Source organism: Myotis daubentonii, chromosome 13 (genome assembly GCF_963259705.1).
Source record: "Myotis daubentonii chromosome 13, mMyoDau2.1, whole genome shotgun sequence".
Classification (NCBI taxonomy): Eukaryota; Metazoa; Chordata; class Mammalia; order Chiroptera; family Vespertilionidae; genus Myotis; species Myotis daubentonii.
In genome coordinates, this window is record NC_081852.1 from 39795644 (window position 1) to 39808612 (window position 12969).

The 12969-nt window shown below is 40.1% G+C and overlaps 1 protein-coding gene across 14 annotated transcripts in view; it reads right to left on the reverse strand.

Annotated features, from left to right (window-relative positions):
• The window catches only part of CPEB3 (cytoplasmic polyadenylation element binding protein 3), a 181822-nt gene that overhangs the window by 69856 nt on the left and 98997 nt on the right, over nt 1-12969 (reverse strand). For 12 of the 14 annotated variants that reach the window (XM_059662840.1, XM_059662839.1, XM_059662838.1 and 9 more), the window contains 2 exons: nt 3267-3434; nt 999-1088 (listed from right to left, as the gene is read on the reverse strand). The exons of the other annotated variants lie outside the window; for them this stretch is intronic. In XM_059662840.1, coding sequence (XP_059518823.1) covers nt 999-1088; nt 3267-3434 — 258 coding nt within the window. The remainder of the gene's footprint in view (nt 1-998; nt 1089-3266; nt 3435-12969) is intronic. 14 annotated transcript variants of the gene reach the window in all.

The window sequence follows — 12969 nt, forward strand, 5'->3', positions numbered from 1 at the left end:
GACATATGTTAAAAGCAAACTAACAGCCCTCTTTAGTGAATAACACTTTCATAGGCTATAAAGAGAGTGGGGAGAAATACAGGCGACAAAGAAACCAAACATGAAAGGAAGCCACTTGCCTTTACTCGGTTAAGCTATCTTTGATTCCTGGAAAAGGCACAAGAAGGACAAGTATTTTGACCCCATCTTCTAGTGGTGGCTAATGTTTTACACAACAACTCATCCCAAAAAACAATTCCTTAGAGATGAAAGGCAGCCTTAAAACATATCTACAGAACATAACATGAGAAGAACACTTCTCTTTAACCCAAACACTCTTCTGTATACATCTAGATGCGTACCCAGAGTTAATATCACCAGAAAAGATCCTTAGATTCCACAAAAATGGGAAACTATGAACAAACTAATATATTTTCATGGCCTTGTAAATAATAAAAGAAAAGCCTACTGAAAATAAGAGAAGCAAAGTTATATGAAGAGTCCTTTGCTAGCTTGCTCTCTACCCATCAACAGATTAAGTTGCTTAAGAGACAAACACGAGTAAAAGTAATTTCATATAATGTCATTCTTTAGTCACTACGTTTTCCAAGTTTGGGCTTTATAAGATCTAGAAAACCACAGGGCTAGGGGATACAAATAAAATTTGACTTTAAGTAATATTTTCCTTTCCCATCACTGCCATTTCTCAAAACCCTAGATCCTTTTTCTCAAATAGTTAGCACGAGATTCATTCACAACAGACTGGCAAGGCCTCACTGTCAGTAGGATAGATGCCCCGAAACAATCAGTGTGCTCCTGGGAACAGTCTTCAAGTGATAAACAGAGAGACACGAGCAGATGACCAATGTTAAATGTTTTCTCAATTGTGGGGGGAAATGTCAACAGCTCTTTCAAGAGTTAAAAGGCTGCTTTTTACTGAACTATCGAGCTAGCTCTCCAACAGGCAGGCAGCAGAGACACTTTAAGTGCCGGCAGAGGAGTCCTGTCAAGGGCATTACCTTTCGGAGGAAAGTACGACTTGCTTTCAGCTTTGTGAGGCCAGTCCACCACGAGAGGTCCAAACCTGCGGAAGCTGGCAGTGATCTCATCTGCAAACAGAGGAGGAATCTTAGCAAAAGAGAAACGAACACTGCAAACCGCATAGCATAAAACATGCCTTTTCATAAGAAATGTTTGGAGGGCAGTCTTGTAAAGCATTTGTACAGAAGGCAAACCTACGAAGCAAAATGCCGATCATTCAGGGGGATACTTTTGGTCATTCACTCTCACCCACGCAGAATGTGATTCTAACTATAATTCATTTCCCTTCACTGCCAATTCACTGATATAAAGATCTGGGAGGGAAAAAATCTGACGTTAGCTAAGGTGACCTCCCTGTCAAATAAAATGGAGATTCTAAAAATAGGAATGTTTTCTGCTTTTAGAAAAAAGGCACAGTCAGAGAAAGATAAATATCACATGATCTCACTCATTTGTGGAATATAATGAACAACATAAACTGATGAACGAAAACAGATCCAGAGACAGAGAAACATCAGACCATCAAACCTCAGAGGGAAGGTAGGGGAGGGTGGGGGTAAGAGGGAGAGATCAACCAAAGGACTTTATGCATGCATATAAGCCTAACCAATGGACACAGACATCAGGGGGGTAAGAGCATGAGTGGGGGGGGGAGGGGGGATAAGGACACATATGTAATACCTTAATCAATAAAGAAAAAAAAGAAAAAAGGCAAAAGTACACAGAATATTTAAAATATTTTTACTTGTGTAAAATAATCTCTCAGATTATTAACCCTGGATTATTATTATTAATCTAAAGAGTATTAATCTGTACGATTATTTTATAAATAGTTAATTCTTTTGGTGAGGAGTAGGGGAAATAAGTAGATAATTCTATTTGGTGGGTTAAGAAAACTTAAAAGCCAACGTTTCTTTCATACACACCTACTACACATCCTATAAAGAAAATGTTTCAAAAGTTAGAGTTCAATAACTATCTTTTCCTTCTGACTTTTTAAAAAAATATATTTTATTTATTTTTTACAGAGAGGAAGGGAGAGGGATAGAGAGTTAGAAACATTGATGAGAGAGAAACATCCATCAGCTGCCTCCTGCACACTCCCTACTGGGAATGTGCCTGCAACCAAGGTACATGCCCTTGACCGGAATTGAACCTGGGACCCTTGAGTCTGCAGGTTGACGCTCTATCCACTGAGCCAACTGGTTAGGGCTCCTTCTGACTTTTGACTCAAAGCAGGAGATTATAACTTAGCTCCTATCTAGGTTTAAGTTGCCACTCTCTTAGTCATGATCAAAACTTTGTCTTAAAGAAAAATCCATTTGATAAATAAAATTAACATTAGTACAAGAACAGTTCGGAGGAAAGTGAGTCTCCATTTGTGTACAACTTTAAAGCAGCAAGTCTAAAATAAAACTATTTTTAGAGACTATTCTTCTCTCAACACACACACACAAAAAGGATGATAAATCAGAGAAATGTCAGAGCTAGACTAATGCTGGCAAAACAGGTTTTGTAAACATTTTATAGCAGGTCCAAGGCCTAGAACTAGAGTTGTTGTTTTTTCCCCTTAACTGTTATAATTTTGTTTCATTTATCCACTCAACAAATATTTATTGACAACCTACTGTGTGCTAACTGGCTTTAGGCATAAGAGAAAAACTTACTTTTGGATTGGTAGGATCTCAAAAATATCATTAAGAAAATTTCTCCTTAATCTTCATTCTTACAGATAAGAGGGAAGCTCTTAATTAATAGGCAGGCCATCTATATTAAAATATGAGATGGTGTGATATAATGGACATAAGCAAAACCTGTGATGTTGAGTTCCAACTGCACCACAGCTACATGACCCCAGACAAATTGTTTCTCTCTGATCCGCAGCTTCCTCACCTATAAAATGGAGTTGGTAGGCTATGCCTTCTGGGATGGCTATGGGGATTAAATGAGATACTGCAATGTGAAGCACCTCGCACAATTATGAGCTCGTAGTAAGAGTTTCAGAAAAGTTAGCTCTGATATAGTAACTAGGAAATGGGACGCTGTTGGGAGACTGCTATGTATAAAACGCATATAAACAGTAGACCTGAAATACATCATCTACTGCCGCTCCATCCATTGAATATTCTCACCCCCTGCTCACTAAGATATGAACGTCCTAAAACTGCCCTGGAGAGGAGAGGCAGGGTCGGATCACACAAAGAACCAACCTGGCCTTTATAAAGTCAACAATGAATGCACAGTACCTTCGTCGATGTCAGGAGGAAGGCCTCCAACAAACACCTTTCTAGAGTAGCGCTCTACTCGCTCCCCATTTTGACAGCGAGTGGGGGAACTTAAGCCAGAGGACAAGGACTGATCGCCATGACTGTCATCCAGGAAGGCATCTTCAAAGGGGAAGAGAGAAGACCGACCTGAAACAAATGTGGGAGTTTGCACAGTTAAAATTCTTTTCCTGGACAACAAACGTTTTATTAGGAGCCAAAATGCAGAGTAAAGCATATAAAAAGATAACTCCTGAGCTATGACGTTTTCAATAGAACGAGTGACGGCAGGTTACCAGGTCTAGACGAATTTGTACCATCATTTTTGTGTAAAGGTATGTAACCCACAGACACGACTAGACTGATACTAAGGAAGAAGCATTAAATGCTGCAGCTGTTTTTGCTGCTAAAAATTCACCACATCTTACTCACAGAGTCCCTATCACTGCTGCTAAGAGTATTCAGCAAGTTGTGTATCCTTTCCCTAAGCATTTCTTAAAATAAATGAAAAAGTAATCTTTATTCACAGATCTTTATTTGCTCTTTATGGTGAGCTCAAAGGTTCAGTTCTAAAGATGGACACTTGATGGCTGAGGGAATATTAAACTGATGACAGAGGCTGATAACTTCTTTGAGAGCTGGACTAAACATGATTAAGTTTTTCTGCCATTTCAAGCTACTCCAATTTGAAAATAAATATCTGCAATAATAAAAGGTGGGACAGGTAAACGAAACATGTCAGTTAAGATGTGGGAGGACAGACGCAGACATGGTTATGACATTTTTAACCCTCCTAACGTAGGCCATATTTGATATCACGCAAAAAATTTTTCTAATTGTTAACTCTACAGCCAAAGAAAGTGTACAGAGTAAAGGTACCTATCCACGCCACATGGTATAAGAAAGATACCGGCAGTTAGAGTCTGTTAATAAATGTAACACAGTAATGCCATCTGGCAACAAAATAAAATCTAAGTTTAAAAACAAATACATTTCCTGTTTGAGTCAGTGAGTTCCTGGTAAAACTTTCCACTAGGTTCCCCTCTAAAAACAAACTGTCTTGAGCACTCTTTAAAAGAAAAATTTCCCTCTAAAATAAATTCATACAACTCTTAAGAAAAAAAAAGTCTTCCCCATTTAGTCTATCCTGTCTTTAGCCTGTCTTTATTTCCCTGAAACCTAGGTTCTGCGTCACTACAGTCAACTCTCTGAAACAGAATATAAATAGCCTTAGAAAAGAACTGAACATTTATTTCTTTTACAAAAAAAAAATAGTTACTAATATAACTCTGTTTATTTTATGAACCCAGGTGGTATAAGAAAGGCACTATTTTGATGTTGGGAGTTAATAAATAAAAGGACCAAAGAAATTTTTGTTCAGCTCTTCCCAGCTTAGCTACAAAGAAACAGAACAAAATTGGTCACCTCATGTCACCTAGCTTTTCCAGCCTGACAGGAACAAACAATGGACAGTAAATTCTCATCCTTGTTATTTGTTTTGATTATTGGAGGGAAAAATAGATCTGCAGCAACTATAGGCAAAATGAGTTTCCCAAAGACACGAAGAGCTGTTCTCCCTCGGCCGTCAGCTTTGCTTTTCACGTAATCCACACTCAGTGAATTATGTGCCTACTCTGTGATAGGAACACGCCCAATCACATTTCCCACAGATTGTTCCTATCCCCATCTCTGACCCTCAACACGAGTAACATGAGATGCTCAGAAAACAAAAGCTTGTGTGGGAGGAGGGAAGGGAGAACTAAATTATATTGGAAAACATTGCCCAGCTTATGCCTTTCCCATAGATTAACGATCCACATTGGAATACAAAAGGCTGCAAAAAGTTCCACGGTAGAACAAATTATTCCAGTATTACCTGGATTAAAATAAAGGAATCTTGCCCAGCTGGTGTTGCTCAGCGGTTGAGCATCGACCTATGAACCAGGAGGTCACAGTTCAATTCTTGGTCAGGGCACATGCCTGGTTTGCAGGCTCGATCCCCAGTGTGGGGTATGCAGGGGGCAACCGATCAATGAGTCTCTCTCATCATTGATGTTTCTCTCTCTCTTTCTCCATTCCTCTCTAAATCAATAAAAATATGTATTTTTTAAAAAGATAAAGAAATTGCCCAAGCTGGTTTAGCTCAGTGGATAGAGCGTCAGCCTGTGGACTGAAGGGTCCCAGGTTTGATTCTGGTCAAGGGCACATGCCTAGGTTGTGGGTTTGATCCCCAGTGGGGGATGTGCAGGAGGCAACCAATCAATGATTCTCTCTCATCATTGATGTTTCTATCTCTCTCCCTTCCTCTCTGAAATCAGTAAAGATATATTAAAAAAAAAAAAAAGATAAAGAAATCTTTAACATACATAACTGTGAAAAAATATTTATCCACATCCACAAACACCAAATAAATAAGATCGTTATTTGGAAGTCCCTGACAAAGAAATCAAGTCTGGTCAGAGATAGTCAAGTGCACAATTATAAAACAGAGGAATAAGTACTAAGGGAAGACTTTTTACTAAATGACACAAAAGCACAATTTACTGCCGGATGGGAGATGGGGGCAAAAAGACCTTCAGAGTGATTTCACAGGAGGGCAGATTTGAGCAGCATCTTGTGGGAGTGCCTAAGGTAAAGAACAAGAATCCACAGAGAAAGAACTTTTAACGCAGTTTGGATCTTTCCTCCAAACCTGCTCCTCTCAATAAAAATGCCTATCATCCATATCCAATTCAATCCACAAAATCAACGTGTCATCCCTGACATCTCTGTTTCTTTCACACTCCAGTTCTAATCCATCTCTCCATACGTCCTGCCAACTCAAGCTATAAAATTCTTCAATCCAGTCAATTCCATGTTCGATCCTAACAGCTTAGTCCAGATCACCATCATCTCTCCCCTGAAGTAACACTCTAATGAATCTACATCAAGCATGTCAAACTCGTGGCCCACAAGGAATATTTTTTTGCAGCCCAGCCAATAGAACAGTATGTGAGAAACATTTCAATAAAAATTTCGTAACTTAATTTTTACAATATCCTGTTACACATAATCTAATCTAATAATAGAGAAACATGGTAACTGACCGTACCTTCGCTACGCCTCCCATTGGCTAATCAGCACGATATGCAAATTAACCTCCAACAAAGATGGCAGCTAATTTGCATACTGCAGGCATGGAGGAACAGTGCCATCCCACCTGCCCCACCGCCATCTGGGCCTGCTATCTGCAACCTGGGGCGGCGGGCGTCCCGTGTGCAACCTGACCTGTAGCTGGTGGGCGGGACCGCGGCGATCGGGCACCCGCCCTGCCCTCAACCGGCCCTCCCACAGGTGACCCGGGGCTGGCGGGCTGGAAGGTAGCTCGGGCTGGAGCAGCATGGGCTGGAAGGCGGCTCCGGCCGGAGCGAAGGCCTGGGTCCTGTGTGTCGGAAGAAAACCGGTGCCAGCAGCCAGGGGGAGGGAAGGTGTATTGCACAAATCTTTTCGTGCAACAGGCCTCTAGTTATTAATAATGAACTACAACATTCGCTAATGACTAATTACTGTAATCATGTTGCATTCATTTTCCTTACTCGCCTTACACACAGGCGCACCATTTCTCTCCACTAATACTAGCAGCGAATATTTTAGCAGCCGGTTGCCATGTCATTAGTCTTGTACTGACTTGTTTGGTGTGCACAACAGGAAATATTTCAGCTTTTGGAGAAGAAGAAAAATATTTACGTTACACTTATTAATTTGTGCAGTTATTCAGTATCTGGTAAGTGTTCAAGAAAAAATATTAACTTTATTAAAATGTTCTATTATTTTATGTTAACGATTATTCATTTATTTCAGCCCTTTGTATTCAGCATGTCTCTATCAAAGTAAACATACATTTCTATGAAAATTGAAGCTTTTTTTTGCAGCCCACATAAATTTAGACCTTGTTTATTTGGCCCGTGTTAGCCTTTGAGTTTGACAAGCTTGCTCTACACACTAGCTTGCTTAGTCTACTGATTTCTATCCTGAACCCTACAGTGCTTTCTCCACAAAGTCATCACTTTCAAAAATTAACCTGAACATGTAACCTCACTCCTCACCCCTACCTGTAAAACCCCTCAATAACGTCCCATTGCTCTCGATAAAGTGCAGACACATCTCTGTAACCATAAGGCCTCTGCCTGCCTCTCCTACATCATAATTGCTGCCTCTCCTTCTGGTTCACTAACCTCCGATCTCACACACCTCCTTTGAATTTCTTGATTATTCCTCCTTGCCTCAGGCTCTAAGGACAGAGTGTTCCCCTAACCAACAAACACCCTCTTCCCAGCTCCCTAATTTTCTAGGTAATGCCTACAATTCTTCAGGTCTCAGCTGAAAAGTCATTTTTTCAGGTGGAACGACCCTGACCTTCTAGATTCGGTTAAGGTCCCCTTTTCTACCCACTCAGAGCACTTTTGTATGGGTTTTTATTTGGTATCTCATTTCCCAAAACCCCATTCAATTGTAAACTCTATTAGAAAAGGGACCCATTTAATCTTGTCCATCACTGTATCTTCATGTTCTAATAAGAGCACCTAAAAGGTACTCAGTAACTGTTAGAAGTGAGGCAGTATCCAGGAAAGGAAACAGCATGTGCAAAGGCATGGGATGTAAGTAAAGGCTGGAACACAACACACGCTGTAACGATGGCAAGAGATGGGACCATGCTCCAGAAAATCGAGACCTTTCCTATTGCTTCTATTCATTCAAACATTATATCAGGGGTAGGCAAACTTTTTGACTCGAGGGCCACAATGGGTTCTTAAACTGGACAGGAGGGCCGGAACAAAAGCATGGATGGAGTGTTTGTGTGAACTAATATAAATTCAAAGTAAACATCATTACATAAAAGGGTACGGTCTTTTTTTTTTTTTTTTAGTTTTATTCATTTCAAACGGGCCGGATCCGGTCCGTGGGCCGTAGTTTGCCCACGGCTGCATTATATTCTGTATTACAAAAGAAACAAAAGAAAATTTCCCCCATTTTCCAAATTTAATATTTCTTTCTCATACTAGGTGGTTTTTTTTCTTTTTAAAACTACGCTCACTCCCTGAAAAGTCTGATACTCCCATCTAATCCATCTCCCATCCTGTCACAATGAATTCTCTAAGGTGCTTGTGACCATGGTATTTCCTCTACCCCCAGATCCTACAATAGCTACCATCAGCTCCACCAGCAATTTACACCCAGGGAGAGGGGGGTGGGGTGAGAGTCTGAAGAAATCTGTGACTGTCCAGTGAGAGAATGAGGAAGTCTTAAACCAGAGCAGTGAAGAAGGAGAAGTGGATGTTCAAGACATTCTAGAACAAGGAGAACTTGCTTTTGCATGGCCAACATAACCACAGTTTCCCCAGAGTATTTTGACAAAGAAAATAAAAGCAAGAGTTAATTGTGAAAATCTGGACTGTTTTAAAAATTGGTTATGGATACTTAAACTTTCCAAGGCTTTAAAACCAAATCTCTGTTTTAGTTAGTACTTAGAGTACCATAGACTTTAGTAATAAAGTGGCCCTTAGAAATGAAACTACTAAGAATTCACACATACATGATGTTTCCCTAACTGTGGGTAAGAACTAAGAAACCCATCCCCAGGTCTCCGTAATCAGAATCTGTGGAGGTCAAACATGAAAATCTGCACTTTTAACAGATTTCCCCAGTGAACCCTGTGCTCAAATTTAAGAACCATGGAGATTGCCCATCTAGAGCAGGCAGCCACCGAAAGAGGTGCTGAGTGAAGTGTATAGATTGAGCCTTGGGAAACATCCAAGCTCAATCAAGTTAAAGGAAGTATATCCTCAGGAATGGACTGCAAAATCCATAATCTAGTCCATCTCACTGTAACGTGACTGCCCGGAGTGCTGATGGAACAAAAAGTTAGTCTGCAGGAGGCATTTAAAAGAAGTGAAGAGGAAGAACTTGTAGCGTTCACCCAGCGCAGACCAACAGGAGATAAAAGGATTTTATCATATTGGAGGGATTACTCTTCTGTGGGACAGAATGGCTCATCTGTTATTTCCGTAGCCTGACAACCATTTATTTTCCTATACTCCAATGACAAGCTCCTGAAAGACTATAAGTGAATTTAGCGTGTCGCTATTGTGAAGAGGTGACTCTTTTTTTAAAAAAAGATATATTTTATTGATTTTTTTACAGAGAGGAAGGGAGAGGGATAGAGAGTTAGAAACATCGATGAGAGAGAAACATAGATCAGCTGCCTCCTGCACACCCCCTACTGGGGATGTGCCCGCTACCAAGGTACATGCCCTTGACCGGAATCGAACCTGGGACCCTTGAGTCCGCAGGCCGACGCTCTATCCACTGAGCCAAACTGGTTAGGGCAAGAGGTGACTCTTGAACTAGTACACAAGTAACCAGCCACTGACGCTGTATTTCTAGTGCATCCATCTCCATAATACATTAAAGCAGTGGTGTTCTGACTTGTCCAGTGGTCCCTTGTGAGGCTGGTATTTGTACATTCATTTGGTTGGCATAAATCCATCCCCCTCACGACAAACCAGCCCTGGGAAGACTGGCAAGGTTTAGTTCCTGGACATGTGTTACTAGAAACTGACCCTTGAAGAGGCTGCACCCAAACTGCATCCCACGGAAGGCCCTGCTTCACTAACTAGCATCTTTCTGATGTATTTCTTTTCTTTAATGAAAACATTCTCCAAGACCAAATACTTAAAGTAAGCCATTTTACCTAACAAAAAATTATATTCTGATACATCTAGTATATAAATCTGCTTTAACCTCATGATACTTCCATATAAAATATTCATATTCAATATTTCAACAAAAGCCAGAGAAAAGCTTCTCATCTGCTATGACTTCGCCATTTGGCTTTCTTTTCTACCAAATGGTCTGGTTTTCTGATATCTATTTTCAATTAATAATCAGAATGTGCCCAGCCAGCGTGTCGACCTATGAACCAGGAGGTCACGGTTCGATTTCTGGTCAGGGCACGTGCCTTGGTTGTGGGATTGATCCCCAGTGTGGGGCATGCAGGAGGCAGCCAGTCAATGATTCTCTTTCATCATTGATGTTTCTACCCCTCTCTCCCTCTCCCTTCCTCTCTGAAATCAATAAAAACATATTAAAAAATAACATAAAAAAATAACAAGAATGTAATTTTTGGCCCAGTAATTAGAAAAATACTCTCTGAATGCAGAGATGACTTAAACCTGAAGGACCCTTGTAAGAAAAATGCCAAGTAAGAAACCTGCAAAGCACTATTGAAGCACAGAAGGCTCGTCCAAGATAACTCTACCCCAGGAGGCTTCCCTTCCAGCTGGGCTGCCAAAGCTGCTCCGACCTACCTGGGAGCCCCCACCAGAGCTCTGCTGTCAATCAATAGCACCAGGCCGCTTCTGGCCCAGCGCATGCATTCCAAGCCGGACTCTTTTCATCTTAGTTTTGCAAATAGCTCAGGAAATAGTCACTTTGGGAATTTTTTTTAAGTGGATTAAATGGTATGACTCCCTTAAAAAAACTGCCCGTAAGTGAAGAGAGTCAGGTTCTAAGCTATGCATTAATCTGTGACGTTGGCCAAAATATATCACTTCCCTGAGTCTCATTTACATATTGATATATTTAAACTAGATGAGATTTTTCAAATCTCTGAGGGCAGCAGAATTCCTTTTATTACACAAAAGTCTTCCATAAAACCCTACTATACAAATAGATAGAAATGCATCTTTCCTGGTATTGCTATGTGGGTATCTCCTGGTTACCACAAGCTTTATCTGTTTATAAATGAACTCTTGGCATCTACTTTAAACCTATTCTCTCCCACTCCTATTTCAATATGTAGCTTCACAATCCAGAACCTGAACATCATTTTCAGTCTTCCTTCTGATTTACTTTCCACATTCAATTCTTCAATCTAATGCCATCGAAGAGGGTAGATTCCAACTCCCATAATCTATCTTCCATTTGTTCACCTCTTTCCAATTCCATTGTCATTACCCTACCCTAAAACATTATCATCTCTTGCCTATCATTCTGAACTAGTAGATAGCCCACTTCTCTCACAACACTCCAAACAGTAGCCAGAGTACTCTTTGAAAAACATAAATCCAATCACTTGACCCCGGCTTTCAAACAGTCGTAGATTTCCTCTTGTACTTGGACCAAGTTCAAAACCCTCACCAGGAGCTAAAGCCTCGCATGATCAGATTTCCTTCCTTCCTTCAGCCTCTTCTTAAGACACTCTCCCCTCTCTCCCTTCCAAGCTCAGCCATTTTGGGCTCTATTAACTTCCTCAAACACACAAAGCCTTTTCTTTCGTCAAGTCCCACCCCTCCTTTGCAAAAAAAAAACACCCCACACAGCTTTATTGAGATATAATTCACATATCATACAATTCACCCACGTAATCCAATAGCAGTTACTCCCCATTTTCCTCAAATCTCTCAGCCCTAGGCAACCATTAGTCTACTTTCTATCTCAATAGATTTGCCTATTCTGGACATTTCATAAAAGAGGGATCTGTGATCTTTTATAATTGCCTCCTTTCATTTAGCATAATGTTTTCAAGATTTATCAATGTTGTGACATTTGGTTTTTTACTACTCCCCCCCCTCCCCCAGCCCCCACCACACACACCAATACTTTGCCTCAAGCCTCTTAAAATAGCTGTCTTATAATGTCTGGAATTTTCTTTAAAATACTTGAAGGGGGGAATATATGAAACAAAATTGGCAAAAATGTTGATAATCACTGAAGCTAAGTAATGGGTATACAGTTCATTAAGTTATTCTATTTTTGTGTACGTTTGAAAATTCCCATAATAAAAAAGTTTAAAGATAGCTATCTTTCCATCTTTTTGGTTTCAGTTTAAATAACATCTCTTCAGGGAACACCATCCTATGTTGGAGGGAACCTCCCATTTTTCCTGCCTAGTACTTATCATAACTTTTGAGTATAAAAATGTTTGTTTCATTTATTTATTGTGTGTCTCTCTCCTACTAGAATGAACACTTAGCAGAGAGACAGAACACATGTAACTTCTAGCCCAGCATCTGACCCAGAGTAAGCACACAAACACGTAATGAATGAAATTAGGGTGGCCCACCAAGAGCCCCCCCTTTTTTATTTCTTTAGGCACCTTCTTGCAAAGGTGAAAAACTAGTGCTACTCCTCATAACATGTCCCGTGCTCAAAGTTTCCTATTACAATAAACAGTAACATTTCAGAGATTTTAATCATGAGCACTCAGAAATTTCTTTAGCTCATGTACCTCATGTTTCACTCTAGAACCAACTATTCCTTTAGACAAGAAAGCTCACATAATCGGATTTGAATAAGCAGGGTGGCATGCTTGCATTATGGTTCCATTGTTATAGCTGATCTCTCCTCCCTTGGGCAGGCTTTGGCAGAAAGACCCAACGCCAACTTGGTACACAAGTTTGTCTTATTGACTTTTTAGAACCACTGTTATCAACTAAGCCATCCATTAATGTCAATGAAGTTTTTATGGGTTAAATATACACAGAAGTACATATTACAACAGCAACTCCGATAGTAAAGTAACTCCAAACATTACTTGTATTTGCTCATTTACATTGTTTAAAAAGATCTTTTTTATTTTCCTTGCTGCTTTTTAATTAAGAAATGCTGTTAAGCAGAGCACTGCCACACACCTAACATGTCTACA